Consider the following 14,965-nt stretch of genomic DNA (forward strand, 5'->3'; position numbering starts at 1 on the left):
TGGATGGAGGAAGAGTTGGGGGAGGACAAATATGATCAAAACATGTATGAAATTTTCAGAGACTAATAAAAATTTTAAAAACCCAGTAGGAGTAGGTAATTTAACTGGATATTTTCTTCGTTTCCATAAGATAAGTTTTCATTAGTTATATGAGTTCAGCCTGTAAATTATCAGCAATTCCCCTGTAAGGATAGAATTTATTATTAGTTTTTTAAAATTAGTGTCATGGATCCCCTAGCTACACTTATTTGGGTAATTTATATATCACAAACACGTTATGACTCCCCAGAGAAATGCTTTTTAAAGAATGCCAGCCTTGCTGGGGAGTGGTGCACACCTTTAATCCCAGCACTCGGGAGGCAGAGGCAGGCAGAGCTTTGTGAGTTTGAGGCCAGCCTGGTCTACAGAGTGAGTTCCAGGACAGGCTCCAAAGCTACACAGGGAAATCCTGCCTCCAAAAACAAACAAACAAAAAACCCTACTGGTAATTTTGTTTTATTATCCTCCACCATTAGCAAAAATAAAAACATACTATGTCCCTAATAAGCAATTTCAAAAACACTTATAGGAACAGCAAAAAAAAAAAAAAAACTCAAAAGAAATGCTCCTAACCCCCAAAAGAAAATCAGTCTTACAATGCATGCATATAATATCCTACATAACTGTCATTCATGCAACTATCTTATGCATTATCTGTACATATTTTCTAAGCTAAAATGCATACATTCATAATTCAGCCACAAGATACTTGTATATATAGCAGGAGGGTAAGCATGTCATTGGCCTTCAGATGGGCAGCAACAGAGGGGCCTCACAGGCTGGCATGACAGGCTATGGACGACCCCGGCAGACCATCAGTTAGAAGGGAAGGCCAGCCCCAAGCCTGCCTTTCCCAGATACCTGGCTACAGCGTCCTGTTTAGCCTGCCACACCCACACCTATGTAGGTTCTTAGCCCTGACAGCTTCGAGGCTGTCACTGCGCAAAGATGACTGCACATGGGAACCCCCACCTCTCCCCAGCCTCAGCCCAGCTTCTTACCCCAGAGCCACCACCCTTGGCCCCTGCTCCCAGCTGCACCTCCACTGTCTCTCCCATTCTGGAGTAATCAGGGAGAAGTGGGCTGGGGTAGCCTGGGTATTGGCCAGCTGCCCACTGTCCTTGGTAGCAAATGCCATCTGAAGGAGACCCAGCCCAACCTCTCCATCTTTTCCTGGAATATTTTTTGGGTTAAATTTCAAAAATGAAAAATACAGACACACACACACACACACACACACACACACACACACACACACACACACATCTTTTCCCAAAAAAAGCAGTAAAAATAGTTTAGTAATTCTTTGCTCCTGAGGAAATGAGCCATTCCTAATTAGTAGGGCTTTCTTGTTCCATTTTCTACCAACCAGGACCAAAAATCTCAAAAGACATTTTGAGGCAGAGGCAGGTAGATCTCTGTGAGTTCAAGGCCAGCCTGGTCTACAGAGTGAGTTCCAGGACAGCTAGGGCCGGACAGCCTTGTCTTGAAAAAACAAATACATATATACACATATACATACACACATATGTATAGTTTTTACTACATATAATATATAATATTTAACATATAATACATAACATGTCAATATGTTATCTAATTGATATATTAATGTTAATATACTTTATGTGTTGCATAATATATTAAAGATTAGTCTATAATATATTTATATTTATATATTATACCACTAAACCATCATTCTAGGTCACTCAAAATGTCTTTTGAGATTTGTGGTCCTGGTGGGTAGAAAATGGAACTAGAAAGCCCTACTAATCAGGAATGGCTCATTTCCAGAAGACACATAACTTCCTAAGGAACAAAGAATGTACTAAACTATTTTTACTACTTAAGTACATATGTACTACATATACATGTATCTTGTGCTGAATTATGAATGTATGCATTTTAGCTTAGAAAATATGTACCCATAATATATAAGATAGTTCTACGAATGTTATATAAATATGCAGGATATATATGTAATACACTGTAAAACTGATACTCTTTTGGGGCATTAGGAGCATTTCTTTTGAAGTTTTTGCTGTTCATATTAGTGTTTTATGAAATTGCTTATTAGGGACGTGGAGTGGAGAGAATTGAGTTCAGTTCCTAATACCCATTTGGCCTGCTCATACATACGTGTAACTCCAGCTCCAGGAAATTTATGCCCTCTCCTGGCTCCCTTGGGTGCACACACACATATGTGCATGCGCGCCGCGCGCACGCGCACACACACACACACACACACACAATTTAGAGATAATATTTAAAAGTCAATATGAAACATGGAAAATTAAAAAAGCAACACAAATTTTGACTCAGAGGACCAACAGGACCTGCAGATAAAGTAACATCTAGAATCACTTTCCTCCAAATGGCTGTTCCGTGCTTACTGACCTGCACTCTGGCTTCAGTTACACCCAAGCAAGATGCCAATCGTTTCCTGAGGGTAAAAATGGAAGACATTCAGTATTTGGAATTATGGATATGTAAAATTAAATATGAGAAAGATATTTTATATGTGTTTCGAAATATTTTGTCTCATTCTCTACCTTCTCTGATATTCGCTTTGAGAATTTTGAGAGTTTTAGAACAAATTATTTTATTACCATTAGTAGATATGCAAACCAAAGTATATCTCTAATAAGCAATTTGAAAGCCACTAACACTGTCTAGTAAAATCCTCAAAACAGTGCTCCTAACACTAGGTGTAGTCATACAGGAGACTTAAAACAACAACAGCAAAAACTAAACCCAACACAAAACAAGGCAAAAACTACAAAACAAATGTACATAGGGAAAGCCCAGGTGACATGTTTTGTCAGGATAGAAGGAAGCTCAAATAAAGATTAATGGAAGCATCCCAGAATTTTAAATATTCAAATAATACACAAGGTACTCCAACCTGCTAATCATCAGAAAAATGAAATATCACACTTATTTCTTTTCTTAATGTGTGTATGTGTCAATGGTGTATATGGGAGGCGAGAGGACAGCTTGCCGGAGTCCTCTTCTTCCATGTGTGTCTTCAGAATGGAATTCAGGATCTCAGGCTTGGTAGTGTCTTCACCTGATGAGCCATCTTGCCAATCAAGGTAAAGAAATATTAAAGTCATAGCAGGCCCAGGTGAATGTTATAAAATCTCACAACACTAGCCACACAGTCCTGAATTCCAAGCACCATTGGAAACTGAGGTAGAAGACTCCTTGCAAGTACCTGGACAGCCTTGCTACAGAGTGAGGTCTTATATCAGAAAGTCAGAAGAGAAAGGCACTCCCACACTTCTCCACCCCTGATAGAAAAAAAAACAGCATGGTGGAATATAGCTTCACTCTCAACACAAATGGCCTAATGGATATGGTGCTAGCCTGGAACTCATCATAGAACTGAGATAACCTTGAACTTCTGATCTACCTGCCTCCAAATCCCAAGCAATGAGATTAAAAATCTGAACCACCCCACTCAGCTCGGGTTGTTTTTTATTTTCATTTTTAATATATATTACAAACCAAATATATACATTACACAATGATATATGATATTTAATGTTGATCATATAATATTCAATATGTAATATTTAATATGTCATACATTATATTTAATATATCATACAATATCCAATATATCATAAATGATATTTAACATATAACACAGCAATATCATATAATATTTAATATACAACATATATAGTAACACAATATATTATAATATAATGTTATAAATTATATAACATATATTTTGGTCTTTAATATATAATAAGCATGTAATATATAACACATAATACATAATATGTAATAATATACATATCAATATATTATATATCATATATTAATGTACTTAATGTACACTATATCACCATACATTATACTATATTATAAACATCATATTTATGTATTAATAAAATCAATATGTTAATATATTAATGTATTTTAATACATTAATATAACAATTATTACATCATGCTATATTATATCATTATATAAATTATATTATAATATATTGTATATTTATATATGTAGTATAATAATATATAAATATATTATAGGTTAATCTATAATATATTATATAGTATGTTATATAACACATTAAATAATATGTCAAAGTATATTAACATATTAATACACATTAATATATCAATAGATAATATAATATATTAATATATGTTATATTATATGTTATATGTAGTAAAAACCATACATAAGTGTGTATATGTTTATTTGTTTTTTCGAGACATGGCTTTCTTTGTGTAAGAGCCCTAGCTGTCCTGGAACTAGCTCTGTAGACCAGGCTGGCCCTGAACTCACAGAGATCTACCTGCTTCTGCCTCCTGAGTGCTGGAATTAAAAGCATGCGCCACCACTGTCCAGCTCATTTTTTTTTAAATTGGTTTTATTGGGCTACACATTTTTGTCTGCTCCCCTCTCCTCCTCTCTTCTCCCCTTCTCCCCTCTCCAGTGACCCCATGCTCCCAAGTCACTCAGGAGATCTAAAGATAACCTTCCACTCTGTAGCTGAGGCTGGCCCTGCAATCACCCTCGCATTCACCACTGTAGCAAAAATGGCTCAGACAAATAGGTGCTTGCCTGCATGCCTGAGTTCAACACCGGGGACACACGTGATTGGAGAAGAGAAACAATTATTGAAAGTTGTCGTCTGTTCCCCATAGGTGCAATTTTGTGGATATGCACATGCAAGCACAACACACACACACACACACACACACACACACACACACACACACACACACACACTGAGGACTTAAATAAGAGAAATTAAAAAAAAATCACATTTAAAAATATAATAAAACGAGGACAAGAGTGGAACCTGGAGGCCCAACAAACAACAGAGCAAGCTAGGCAAGCTACTCACGCCTCCTCAGTGGTGAGGTACTGACTGCGCTGAAAGGCGCTCTCCAGCTCTTGGAGCTGAGCCAAGGTGAACCTGTGCTGGTAATGGACTCGGAATTCAGGCACCAGCACCCTCACGGGTTGAACACAGGACCACCGCTCGGCCAAGGACAGCACAGCCTGGTTGTCTCCCATGGCCCCACGATCTGGCTCCTGAGGCTGTGGCTCATTCTCCTGGCCATGGCCACCAACAGCGCCCTCTTGGTTCCCATCATCCACGGGGCCTGCTGCGCCAGCAGCTGAGGGGCCTTCTCCTGCTTCTGCTCCGGCTGCTTCTGCGGCTATGGCTGCAGCGGCTGCGGCTCCGCGCCCAGCCTGGCCCGGTCCACTGGCTTCCTCATTTCGTCCCTCTCCAGCCTGCAAGACCGTCGATGCCTCAGCCTCTGGAAGTGGGAAACAGAAAGGGGCACCGAGGTGACAGGGCCTCGTGATGCGAAATCCCGTGAAGTCGAGCGCCAACAGGCGACGCCAGTACACGGGGCCTGCCCCGCCGCCTCTGTGGACGCTCCTCCCCCCATGGACAGCACCACCCCACCGTTCCTAGCACGCACTGACCATCCCAGTTGTCATCGTCGTCGTCAAGTCCACGTAAAGCAGGTAATCGAAGTTTGACGCTCCATGTCCTTCCAGAATGCCGGCGTTGCAGTGGCTTATGGCTTGCTGTCCGTCGTGCCTCTGACGTGTCGGAGCCGGAGCTCCCTGACGTTCCGGAAGTAAGGTCTCTCAGCCTCAAGGACTTGCTATATCTCTATAGCTTCTGAGTTGGAGCCTCTACCGCTCTGGGAGTGAGGCTCCTCAACCCGCAGGGGTTTTCTGGTTTCCGGGTCCCCCCCCCCCCCCTCATAGTCCTTATTAGCATGTATCCAATCCTGGCCATGCCGTCCTGGCTTCCGGTTGGCCTGCAGTTGTTATGGTCTGCGATCCTCAGGGGCAAAACTGAGTGCAGCCTGAAGCTTGAGTGAGCTGCATGTGTTTGTGCGGGAACGGGTGGCACCTGGACAACGGAATAGAAGGGGCCTTCCGAGTTGCAACTTCATGAGTCCTTTCACCATGGTGACTATCTTCCTAGGGAACGGGTGGTGGTCAACCACAGGAACCGATTTGCAGGGGGCAAGAAAAGATCCACCAGAAGCCTTTAAGACCTTGTGGAGATGTGAGGACAATATCTCTTAGTCTTGACATTGGGTCCTTGCAACTTGGCAGAGAATGGGTACTAAGTAATGTGTTTATCTGGGAGGCTCTTCTTTGAACTTCCCCAGCAAGGTAGATCCTGCCTTGCTTCCGTGTTCTGACTTTGCAGGAGCTGGGCAGGGTTGCAGGACCTGGGGCTGTTCAGCAGGCAGATCGGTGGGCTCATCTTCACCAGGGCTACTGAGGAGGAGCTTAGTAGTACCGTCCAGCCTTCATGAGCGCTGGCAAAGCGTGAGAATAGTCACACCTGTGCTGAGGTTCCTCACCTTTCTCTTGAACGCATTTTTAACGTCTTCTGTGAATGGTCAGAGTGTCAAGAGCAGGCCTTTGTGCCTGGTTTCCATCCCAGAGTCAAGCAGCCCCTTTCCTGGCAGGTGGTCAGACTGGTTCCAAGGCAGCCAGCTTTTCCAAGCATGTTCTGGTCACTCTTAAAATGGAAGGAGCCCTAAAGTACTAGTGTCTGTCCAGACACACTCTATTTGGTGCTGGGAATATTCTGGAGCCCTGGTGCTGAAATTCTTCCAGGATAAGACTTACCTCACAGTTCTGGTAACTACCTCACCGCTAAATCTGCATATGTTTGCTTCCTGCCCTTTGTTTTTACTGTATGACCTGAATCTCCTTTTGTTGAGGTCCCCCAGGACCTGGGAAATATTTTTCTCTCTTCCTTCTGTGATTATAAAGACACTCATTTATGTGCTGGGGATGTAGCTCATTGTGCAGAGTCCTTGGCAAGAAATTTCTAAAAGCTTGGATTTGAGCTCCCCAATTGCATAAAGTGACAGGCTGTCCCAGGCTGAACACTGACACAGGAAGATAATAGCTTCAAAGTCCTTCTTTGTCTCAGAGGGAGTTTTAATCCTGCCTTGGGCATTTGGTCTCAAGAAAGAGAGAAAGAGGGAGAGAGAGGCATAGAGAGAGAGATCCCTTTCTTATTTCATCTTATCAGTTCCGTCTGTCACTCCTCATTTTCCTGCCAAGCAGAGAGCAAAGGGCATGATTTGGTTTTTAAAATGTTAAACCATGTTGGTTTCAGAAATTCTGTGAACATACAGCTTTGTCCCATAGCCTCCTTGGTAATGCAGGTGTTTCTATCCTGTCTCTCAAGTGGCCCTGCATTTCAGGCCCTTTAGGACAGAACTCCACTGAGCTACAGCCCTGCTCTCCTGAGCTGCAGGTGCCCCTCTTGCATGTCCCCTTTTGCATGGCGGCTTCAGATTGCAGCAGGAGTTCAGAGGGATTGGGGAACCCTTCTGATCAGGACCCTGCTGAGGAATTCCAGCCTTGCATAGGAGAACATGGCCCCTTGTGTGTCTAGAGAAGTCACTGGGGGCTACAGCCTTTGGAACTCTTGAAACCCAGCTTCTGCTGTTCAGTGCCCCTCTATACCATGTGATATTGGAAGATCCCAGGCTGTCTCATGGGTACCACAGAGAGCTGAAAGGGTAGACACGATACTGACCAACACGGAGTGGTTCTTTTTTTCCCCTTTATTTTCTTTATTATTATTATTTATTTATTAAGGATTTCTGTCTCCTCCCCGCCACTGCCTCCCATTTCCCTCCCCCTCCCCCAACCAACACCCCCTCCCTCATCAGCCCAAAGAGCAATCAGGGTTCGCTGTTCTGTGGGGAGTTCCAAGGGACCTTCCACCTCCATCCAGGTCTAGTAAGTTGAGCATCCAAACTGCCTAGGCTCCCACAAAGCCAGTACGTGCAGTAGGATCAAAACCCAGTGCCATTGTTCTTGACTTCTCAGCAGTCCTCATTGTCTGCTATGTTCAGCAAGTCCGGTTTTATCCCATGCTTTTTCACACCCAGTCCAGCTGGCCTTGGTGAGTTCCTGATAGAACATCCCCATTGTCTCAGTATGTGGGTGCACCCCTCGCAGTCCTGAGTTCCTTGCTCGTCCTCTCTCTCCTTCTGCTCCTGTTTTGGACCTTGAGATTTCAGTCCGGTGCTCCAATGTGGGTCTCTGTCTCTGTCTCCTTTCATCGCCTGATGAAGGTTAATATCCAGAGGATGACTATGTGTTTTTTCTTTGGGTTCTCCTTCTTATTTAGCTTCTCTAGGATCACGAATTATAGGCTCAATGTCCTTTATTTATGGCTAGGAAACCAATTATGAGTGAGTACATCCTGTGTTCCTCCTTTTGGGTCTGGCTTACCCACTCAGGGTAGTGTTTTATATTTCTGTCCATTTGCATGCAAAATTCAAGAAGTCATTGTTTTTTTACTGCTGAGTAGAACTCTAATATGTATATATTCCATATTTTCTTCATCCATTCTTCCATTGAAGGGCATCTAGGTTGTTTCCAGGTTCTGGCTATTACAAACAATGCTGCTATGAACATAGTTGAGCATATACTTTTGTTGTATGATAGGGCATCTCTTGGGTATATTCCCAAGAGTGGTATTGCTGGGTCTAGGGGTAGGTTGATTCCGAATTTCCTGAGAAACCGCCACACTGCTTGCGGAGTGGGTCTTGAATCTTTAATGACATCTCCAGTTTTTTCATACATCTTGCTTTTATTTGTATTTAGTTCTAAAACATTTTCTTGATTCTTTGTGAATTTCACATCACACATCCTAATATGACTCATTCCCCTGTCTCCTCGCTCCTGCCCTCTGCCCTTGCAATCTCCCCTGCCAAAATAAAGTTTAAAAGTAAATCAAAACCCGAACCAAATCACAAAAAAAATCAAACACCCCTCAAACCTCGGTGCAGAAGCTGTGCTGTGTCACAGGTCACCCTTCAGTCCACACATATATGCCCTTTTCTTGAAAGTGCTCATTGCACGGAGTCATTGGTCTGGTCCGGGGCCTCTGGTTTCTGCTGCGCTGTGGGTACTGGGCCCTGACTAGGACCCTCTTGGATATCCTGTGTTTGCTCCCCCCCACCCCCCGTGTTGTTTAGACCCTGCAGCTTTGGGTCTGTGCTGGTCACGTGCTCTAGAGGCTCATAGATGAGGTGGGTGTGGGGTGGGCTACCTTGTTGTCCTGATTCTGGGTCTGGCTGGTAGCTGGTCTGGTTCAGCCTGCCAGCTTTCCCTCTCTGTCACCACCCAGGAGAGATCTCCATGTCTTGGCCTGTGGTCCTACCACAGCCTGAGTCTGTGCTGATGTCCGTGACCCGTGTTGCTACCAAACACCACACTGATGCCCAGGATCTGGGCTCCCACCCTGTGGCCTTCTTGGTGCCTGAGAGCTGTACCACTGCTGAACCCATACTGACCTGAGTGTCGTGTGCTGCAACCTAGGCCCAGGGTGTCATATGGGGCCCCGAGCTGCAGCAGGGACCAAGTCTGGGTCAGTGACCCTGCCACAGCCGGGGTCTGCACTGATGTCTGAGATTCCTGTGTGGATGCTCAGGATCTGGGCTGACACCTGGGCCATACAGGTGTTCACAGGCCATGCTGTTCAGAGGGACCTGCACTGCCACCTGGGGCCACTGTGACATCTGCGCCTGGGCCCCTGCCGAGGACCCTGTCTGAGCCCATGGTCCAACCACAGCAGGGACCTGTATTGCTATCCATGGCCCATATTGCCACTAAGGGCCACTCAGGACGCATCAAGGGCCTGAGCACCACCAAGGGTCAGATCACTGTTGGGGGGTTGAGCCCTCTGTTGGAGCCATGGAGATCTGAGGAGCCTGTGCTGCTACCAGGGCCATGGTTTCACTGGGGGCCTGGGCTGTCCCTAAGGCCCTTGTCTGGCTTGGAACTGGCTGGGTCTGTGATCCTGCTGTCCCTCTGTGGTCTGTGGTATGTCCCTGGCTCCTGTCACCACTGAAAGCAGTGAGGATTGGGCTGCACAGAGTTGGTCCTGCCCCTCACTGGCTGAAGCACTAGGGAGAACTGGCCCTGCCCCCACCCACTGCAGCTCTCAGAACAGGCTCTGCACCTTGCCAGGACAGCACAGCAGAGCTGGGGTGCAGGTGATTCAACCCTGAAGACATGCGAGTGGAGAGCTAGCCCATGGTCTATCCCATGGTAGCATGAGGAGGGAGAGATACCCCTTGCCCCAGGCACCTTACCTACTCCAGGCGGGAAAAAGCTGGTCCCAGGGTCCAAGAGTGGGAGAGCTGATCCTGCCCCTCACAGACTGCAGCACTCAGGAAGGGGAGGCCCTGCACTTTGTCCAGGCAGCACTGTAGAGCTGACCCCCATTGATGGGGGTACAGATGATCAGGCCATGGGAATGCTTGAGGGAGATCAGACCCCAGCCCTCATCTGGAATATGGTAGAGTGGGTGAGGGGGAGATGACCTCCCTCCCTCTCAAACCCTTTGCCACCTGAGGCAGGTGGCTGATCTGGCCCTGAGGAGGCACAGTTGGAGAATAGGCACTGCCCCCTATTGGCAGTGCTGGGAATCAAATCCGGGTCACCTGGCAGACCAGCAGTGTTCTTAAGGCCTTCTGATTTCACCTATTAAAAAAAATCATTTGCACCTTAAAAATAAGATGGGGATTCCTTTATTTTAAAAATGTTTCAAGAGATACTAAAATCTTACATTTATATCATAGTTAACAAAAAATATTCTTTGTATTTTACAAGAAGAACGACAGGGACTGCTGATAGGGCGCATGACTAATCACGCTAGATTTTCTTTTTAAAAATATTATTGGGATTTTATTTTAAATCTCAAAATTACTTATTCATATAATTGAGTCAATGAAATCTCAAGTATACACATATATAGTTATATATGGATGAACACATATATTTGATTATCTAGTTGCTTTAAACAATGAAAAAATCCTGTAATAGTATATATATTAGAGCAAATTTATCATTTTTCCAGCAAAGGGAAAAATCTTACTTCATGAAAACAAAGGAAAATATAAAATCTTTAAAACATCAGTTTTCTACTTAATTGTTCACATAACTTTAAAAATCCATAACCAATGTAGCAAACATATTTAAATTATAACATTTTCCCTTCTGCCAGCAGTTTTAGTCCCATGATCCACAGGATTTCTGTGAAGGATCTTCACGGCACTACTGGCTGATTGCACTCAGGAGGCAGAGGCAGGTGGATCTCTGTGAGTTCGAGGCCCAGTCTGGTGTATAGAGTGAGTTCCAGGACAGCCAGGGCTACCCAGAGAAACCCTGTCTTGGAAACAAAACAAAACAAGAAACAACAAAACAGCAGAAAAGCCAGTTGGCGGTGGTGCACGCCTTTAATCCCAGCACTTGGGAGTCAGAAGCAGGCGTATTTCTGTGAGTTTGGGGCCAACCTGATTTACATAGTGAGTTCCAGGACAGCCAGGGCTACTTGGAGAAATCTTATCTCAAGCAACTCCCCCCTCGCCCCCTCCCCACACACAGAAAGAAGTCACCTGGAAAGAGGGAACCTCAGCAGAAGAACTGCCTCATCAGATTGACCTGTGGGCATGTCAATGGGGGCATTTTCTTTTTAAAAATATGTTTTATTTTTTCCATTCAAAAATTTACACTTCCTCCCCTCCTCCCTGATGGAGGAGGGTCATCTTTCTATCTGTTGATTTCATTGGTTAAGTAATAAAGAAACTGCTTGGCCCTCAAAGGTTAAAACATAGGTGGGAGGAGTAAACAGAACAGAATGCTGGGAGAAAGAGCTGAGTCAGGGAGTCGCCATGATTCTCCCACTCCAGACAGACGCAGGTTAAGATCTTTCCTGGTAAATCAGCTCGTGGGCTACAACAGATTATAAGAAATGGGCTAGTCCAGGTGCGAGAGTTAGCCGAGGAAGAAAGGCTTTAACTAATGGGCAAAGCGGTGTTTAAAAGAATACAGTTTCCGTGTAATTATTTCGGGGCATAAGCTAGAGCTAGCCATGTGGGCGGCCGGGTGCTGGGGACGCAGCCCGCTGCTCTTATTACTACACCTCCCATTCCCCTCCTGCTCCCCCACTCACCCTCCTCCCTCCTCCGGAGGCATTTTCTTAATTAGTGACTGACTGGGAGGGCCCAGTTCACTGTAGTGGGTAGTGGTGGATATCATGCCTAGGCAAATGTTCCCAGATTCAAGAAGAAGCCATGCCTTGAAAGAAAAAAAAAAACAGGCTGAGCGAGCCTCGATGAACAAGCCAGTAAGCAGCACCCGTCCAAGGCCTCTGCATCAGCTCCTGCCTCCACTTTCCTGTCTTGGCTTCCCCAGAGGATGGACTGTAACCTGTAAGCCAAGTAAATAATCTCTTTCCTCCACCAACTTGCTTTTGGTCTGTGTTTTATCACAGCATCAGAGAGCAAACCAGGTGGATCACTTAAGACATTTTCCAGGCTAGAATCACCACAAGATTTGAATATTTGATCAAAGCCTTATGAAAATGCCAGGTCATATACAGTGAATGTTTGTGTGCGCGCGCGCACGCACCACACGCATGCATGTGCCACAAGGTGGCGTCCTTTGTTATTTTTTATTTTTATTTTATTTTATTTTTTATTTATATTTATATTTATTTATTTGGTTTTTTTTTGAGACACTCTCTGTAGCTTTGGAGCCTGTCCTGGAACTAGCTCTTCTAGACCAGGCTGGCCCTCGAACTCACAGAGATCTGCCTGCCTCTGCCTCCCGAGTGCTGGGATTAAAAGCATGTGCCACCACCGCCAGGTGACATTTTCTTTTTTAAGCTTTATTTTTTATTTTATGTATATGCGTGTTTTGCCTGCAAGGATCTGTGTAGAATGTGTGTGCAGTGCCCATAGAGGTCAGGAGAAGGCTTTGAGTCCTCTGAAATTAAAGTTACAGATATTTGTGAGCTACCATGTGGAGGCTGGGAACTGAACTCCGGTCCTCTGGAAGAGCAGCAAGTGCTCTTAACCACTTAGTCATCTCTCCAGCCTCAAAGAAGATTTGTGTGTGGGATTGAATTAAAGGTCTGAAATGAGGGGCCATGACCCTTCATCTCCTTTTCTTTTCTTTTCTTTTCTTTTCTTTTCTTTCTTTTCTTTTCTTTTCTTTTCTTTTCTTTTCTTTTCTTTTCTTTTCTTTTCTTTCCTTTTCTTTTCTTTTCTTTCCTTTCCCTTTCCTTCCCTTCCCTTCCTTCCTTCCTTCCTTCCTTCCTTCCTTCCTTCCTCCTTCCTTCCTTCCTTCCTTCCTTCCTTCCCTTTCTCCCTACCTCCCTGTTTTCTTTCGTGAGACAGAATCTCAGAATGTAGCTTTGGCTGGCCTGGAACTCACCTTGTAGTCCTGGCTAGCCTTTAACTCATAGACATCTGTCTGTTTCTGCCTCCCAAGTACTGGGATTAAAGGAGTGCACCACCATGCCTAGCTAGCATTTCCATAATGCTTAGTTTTGGTTGACCCTTCCCCCTTGTCCTTCTTGACCCCATATCCCTGCTCCTCATCCCTGCTCAAACCCTTCCACTTCCAGCAATTCCCTTCTCTTTCCAAATCACAGGTGTTCGATTGCACCCCTCTCCTCCTTGAAGGTCACTTTTTTCTTCTTTCATAGGATCCTTTCTAGTTTTCTGATCTCTATATATACTCCCTCCTGCATAAACATAGATATAGAAAAATTAGATCTATGAGAGAGATCAATGTTTGTTTTTCGGGTTGTTTTTTTTTTTTGTTTTTTCGAGACAGGGTTTCTCTGTGGCTTTGGAGCCTGTCCTGGAACTAGCTCTGTAGACCAGGCTGGTCTCGAACTCACAGAGATCCGCCTGCCTCTGCCTCCCGAGTGCTGGGATTAAAGGCGTGCGCCACCATCGCCCGGCCAATGTTTGTTTTTCTAAGCCTATGTTGCTTAATATATTTTTCAGTTTCATCCATTTTTTCTGAAAATTTTTATAACTTAAGCACCAGAATAAAAGTTGATTTTGTGGGGGCTGGAGAGATGGCTCAGCAGTTAAGAACACTAACCTCTCTTCCAGAGGACCCGGATTCAATTCCCAACACCCACATGGCAGCTCACAACTGTCTAAAAATGCAATTCCACAAGATCTGACACCTTCATACCAATGCACATAAAAAATAAAAGTTAAATAAATCAAAAAAGTTGATTTTGTAAGCGTATATCACATTTTTATTATTTATTCATTAGTTGGTGGACATCTAAACCTATTTCATTTCCTTGCTGTTGTAAATAGGGAAACAATATACAAGGATGTGTAACTATCCTTTGATAGAATATAGAGTTCTTGAGGTATGTTCCAGGAGTGGTATTGCTTGGTCACGTTGTCATTCTAATTTCAGCTGTTTTGAGAAGACTCCACAATGATTTCCACAATTCCTGCACCATCAACCACTGAGATTTAAGATTGTACAGAAAAACTCCTTTCTTATGAGGGATTGAGGGTGTATCTCAGGTGTCCAGATGTGTGGGGCCTTGGGTTTCACCTCCAGCACTGCAAAGACGTCCCCGAAAATCCCTGTAGGAAAGATAGATCCACCCAGTGTTTGCTTTTCTGGTGCTGTGCTAAGTCATTGACCAAAAGTGAACTGGGAAGAAGGGGTTTATCTGCTTTCCTGGTTGCATGTAGCACACCGTCAAGGGAAAACAGGGCAAGAGCTGGGGTAGAGACTCTGGGGAGAATGTTGCTTACTGACTAGCCTGCTCTCTGGTTCGTGTTCAGCTACAGCCCCCCACAACCCCCTGATCTTTCTGGCTATGGGATATCCACCATGTTTTCAAGATCCGTTCATTTACTTGCAAATTTTATTTTTTCTTTTCAATTGAATAAAATATCACTGTGTATATGTAGTATTGTAGCGCGCACCATGGCGCTGTCATGTCGTGGGCACGGAGCCTGGGCGCCGCTTGCTGTTCCACGTCAAACTTGAGAGAACTTGTGCGCATGCGCACAAGCTCCCCCCTCCAGCGCAGGGAGTCTTTCGATCTGGCCAT

General features: G+C 44.4%; 1 protein-coding gene across 1 annotated transcript; it reads right to left on the minus strand.

Annotated features, from left to right (window-relative positions):
* Positions 1–2,436: 2,436 nt before the first annotated feature.
* Positions 2,437–14,965, minus strand: LOC121445666 (rhox homeobox family member 2B-like; the record flags this gene model as incomplete). The annotated part of the gene is made up of 5 exons (XM_041647813.1): positions 14,838–14,965; positions 6,241–6,359; positions 5,503–5,646; positions 4,910–5,330; positions 2,437–2,482 (listed from the first exon to the last, which is right to left on the minus strand). Coding segments are annotated over exons 1-5 (858 nt in total), but the record flags the coding sequence as incomplete, so codon positions are not given.

This window comes from Microtus oregoni, unplaced genomic scaffold (assembly GCF_018167655.1).
Source record: "Microtus oregoni isolate MIOR12 unplaced genomic scaffold, Mior012 000268F_001, whole genome shotgun sequence".
Classification (NCBI taxonomy): domain Eukaryota; kingdom Metazoa; phylum Chordata; class Mammalia; order Rodentia; family Cricetidae; genus Microtus; species Microtus oregoni.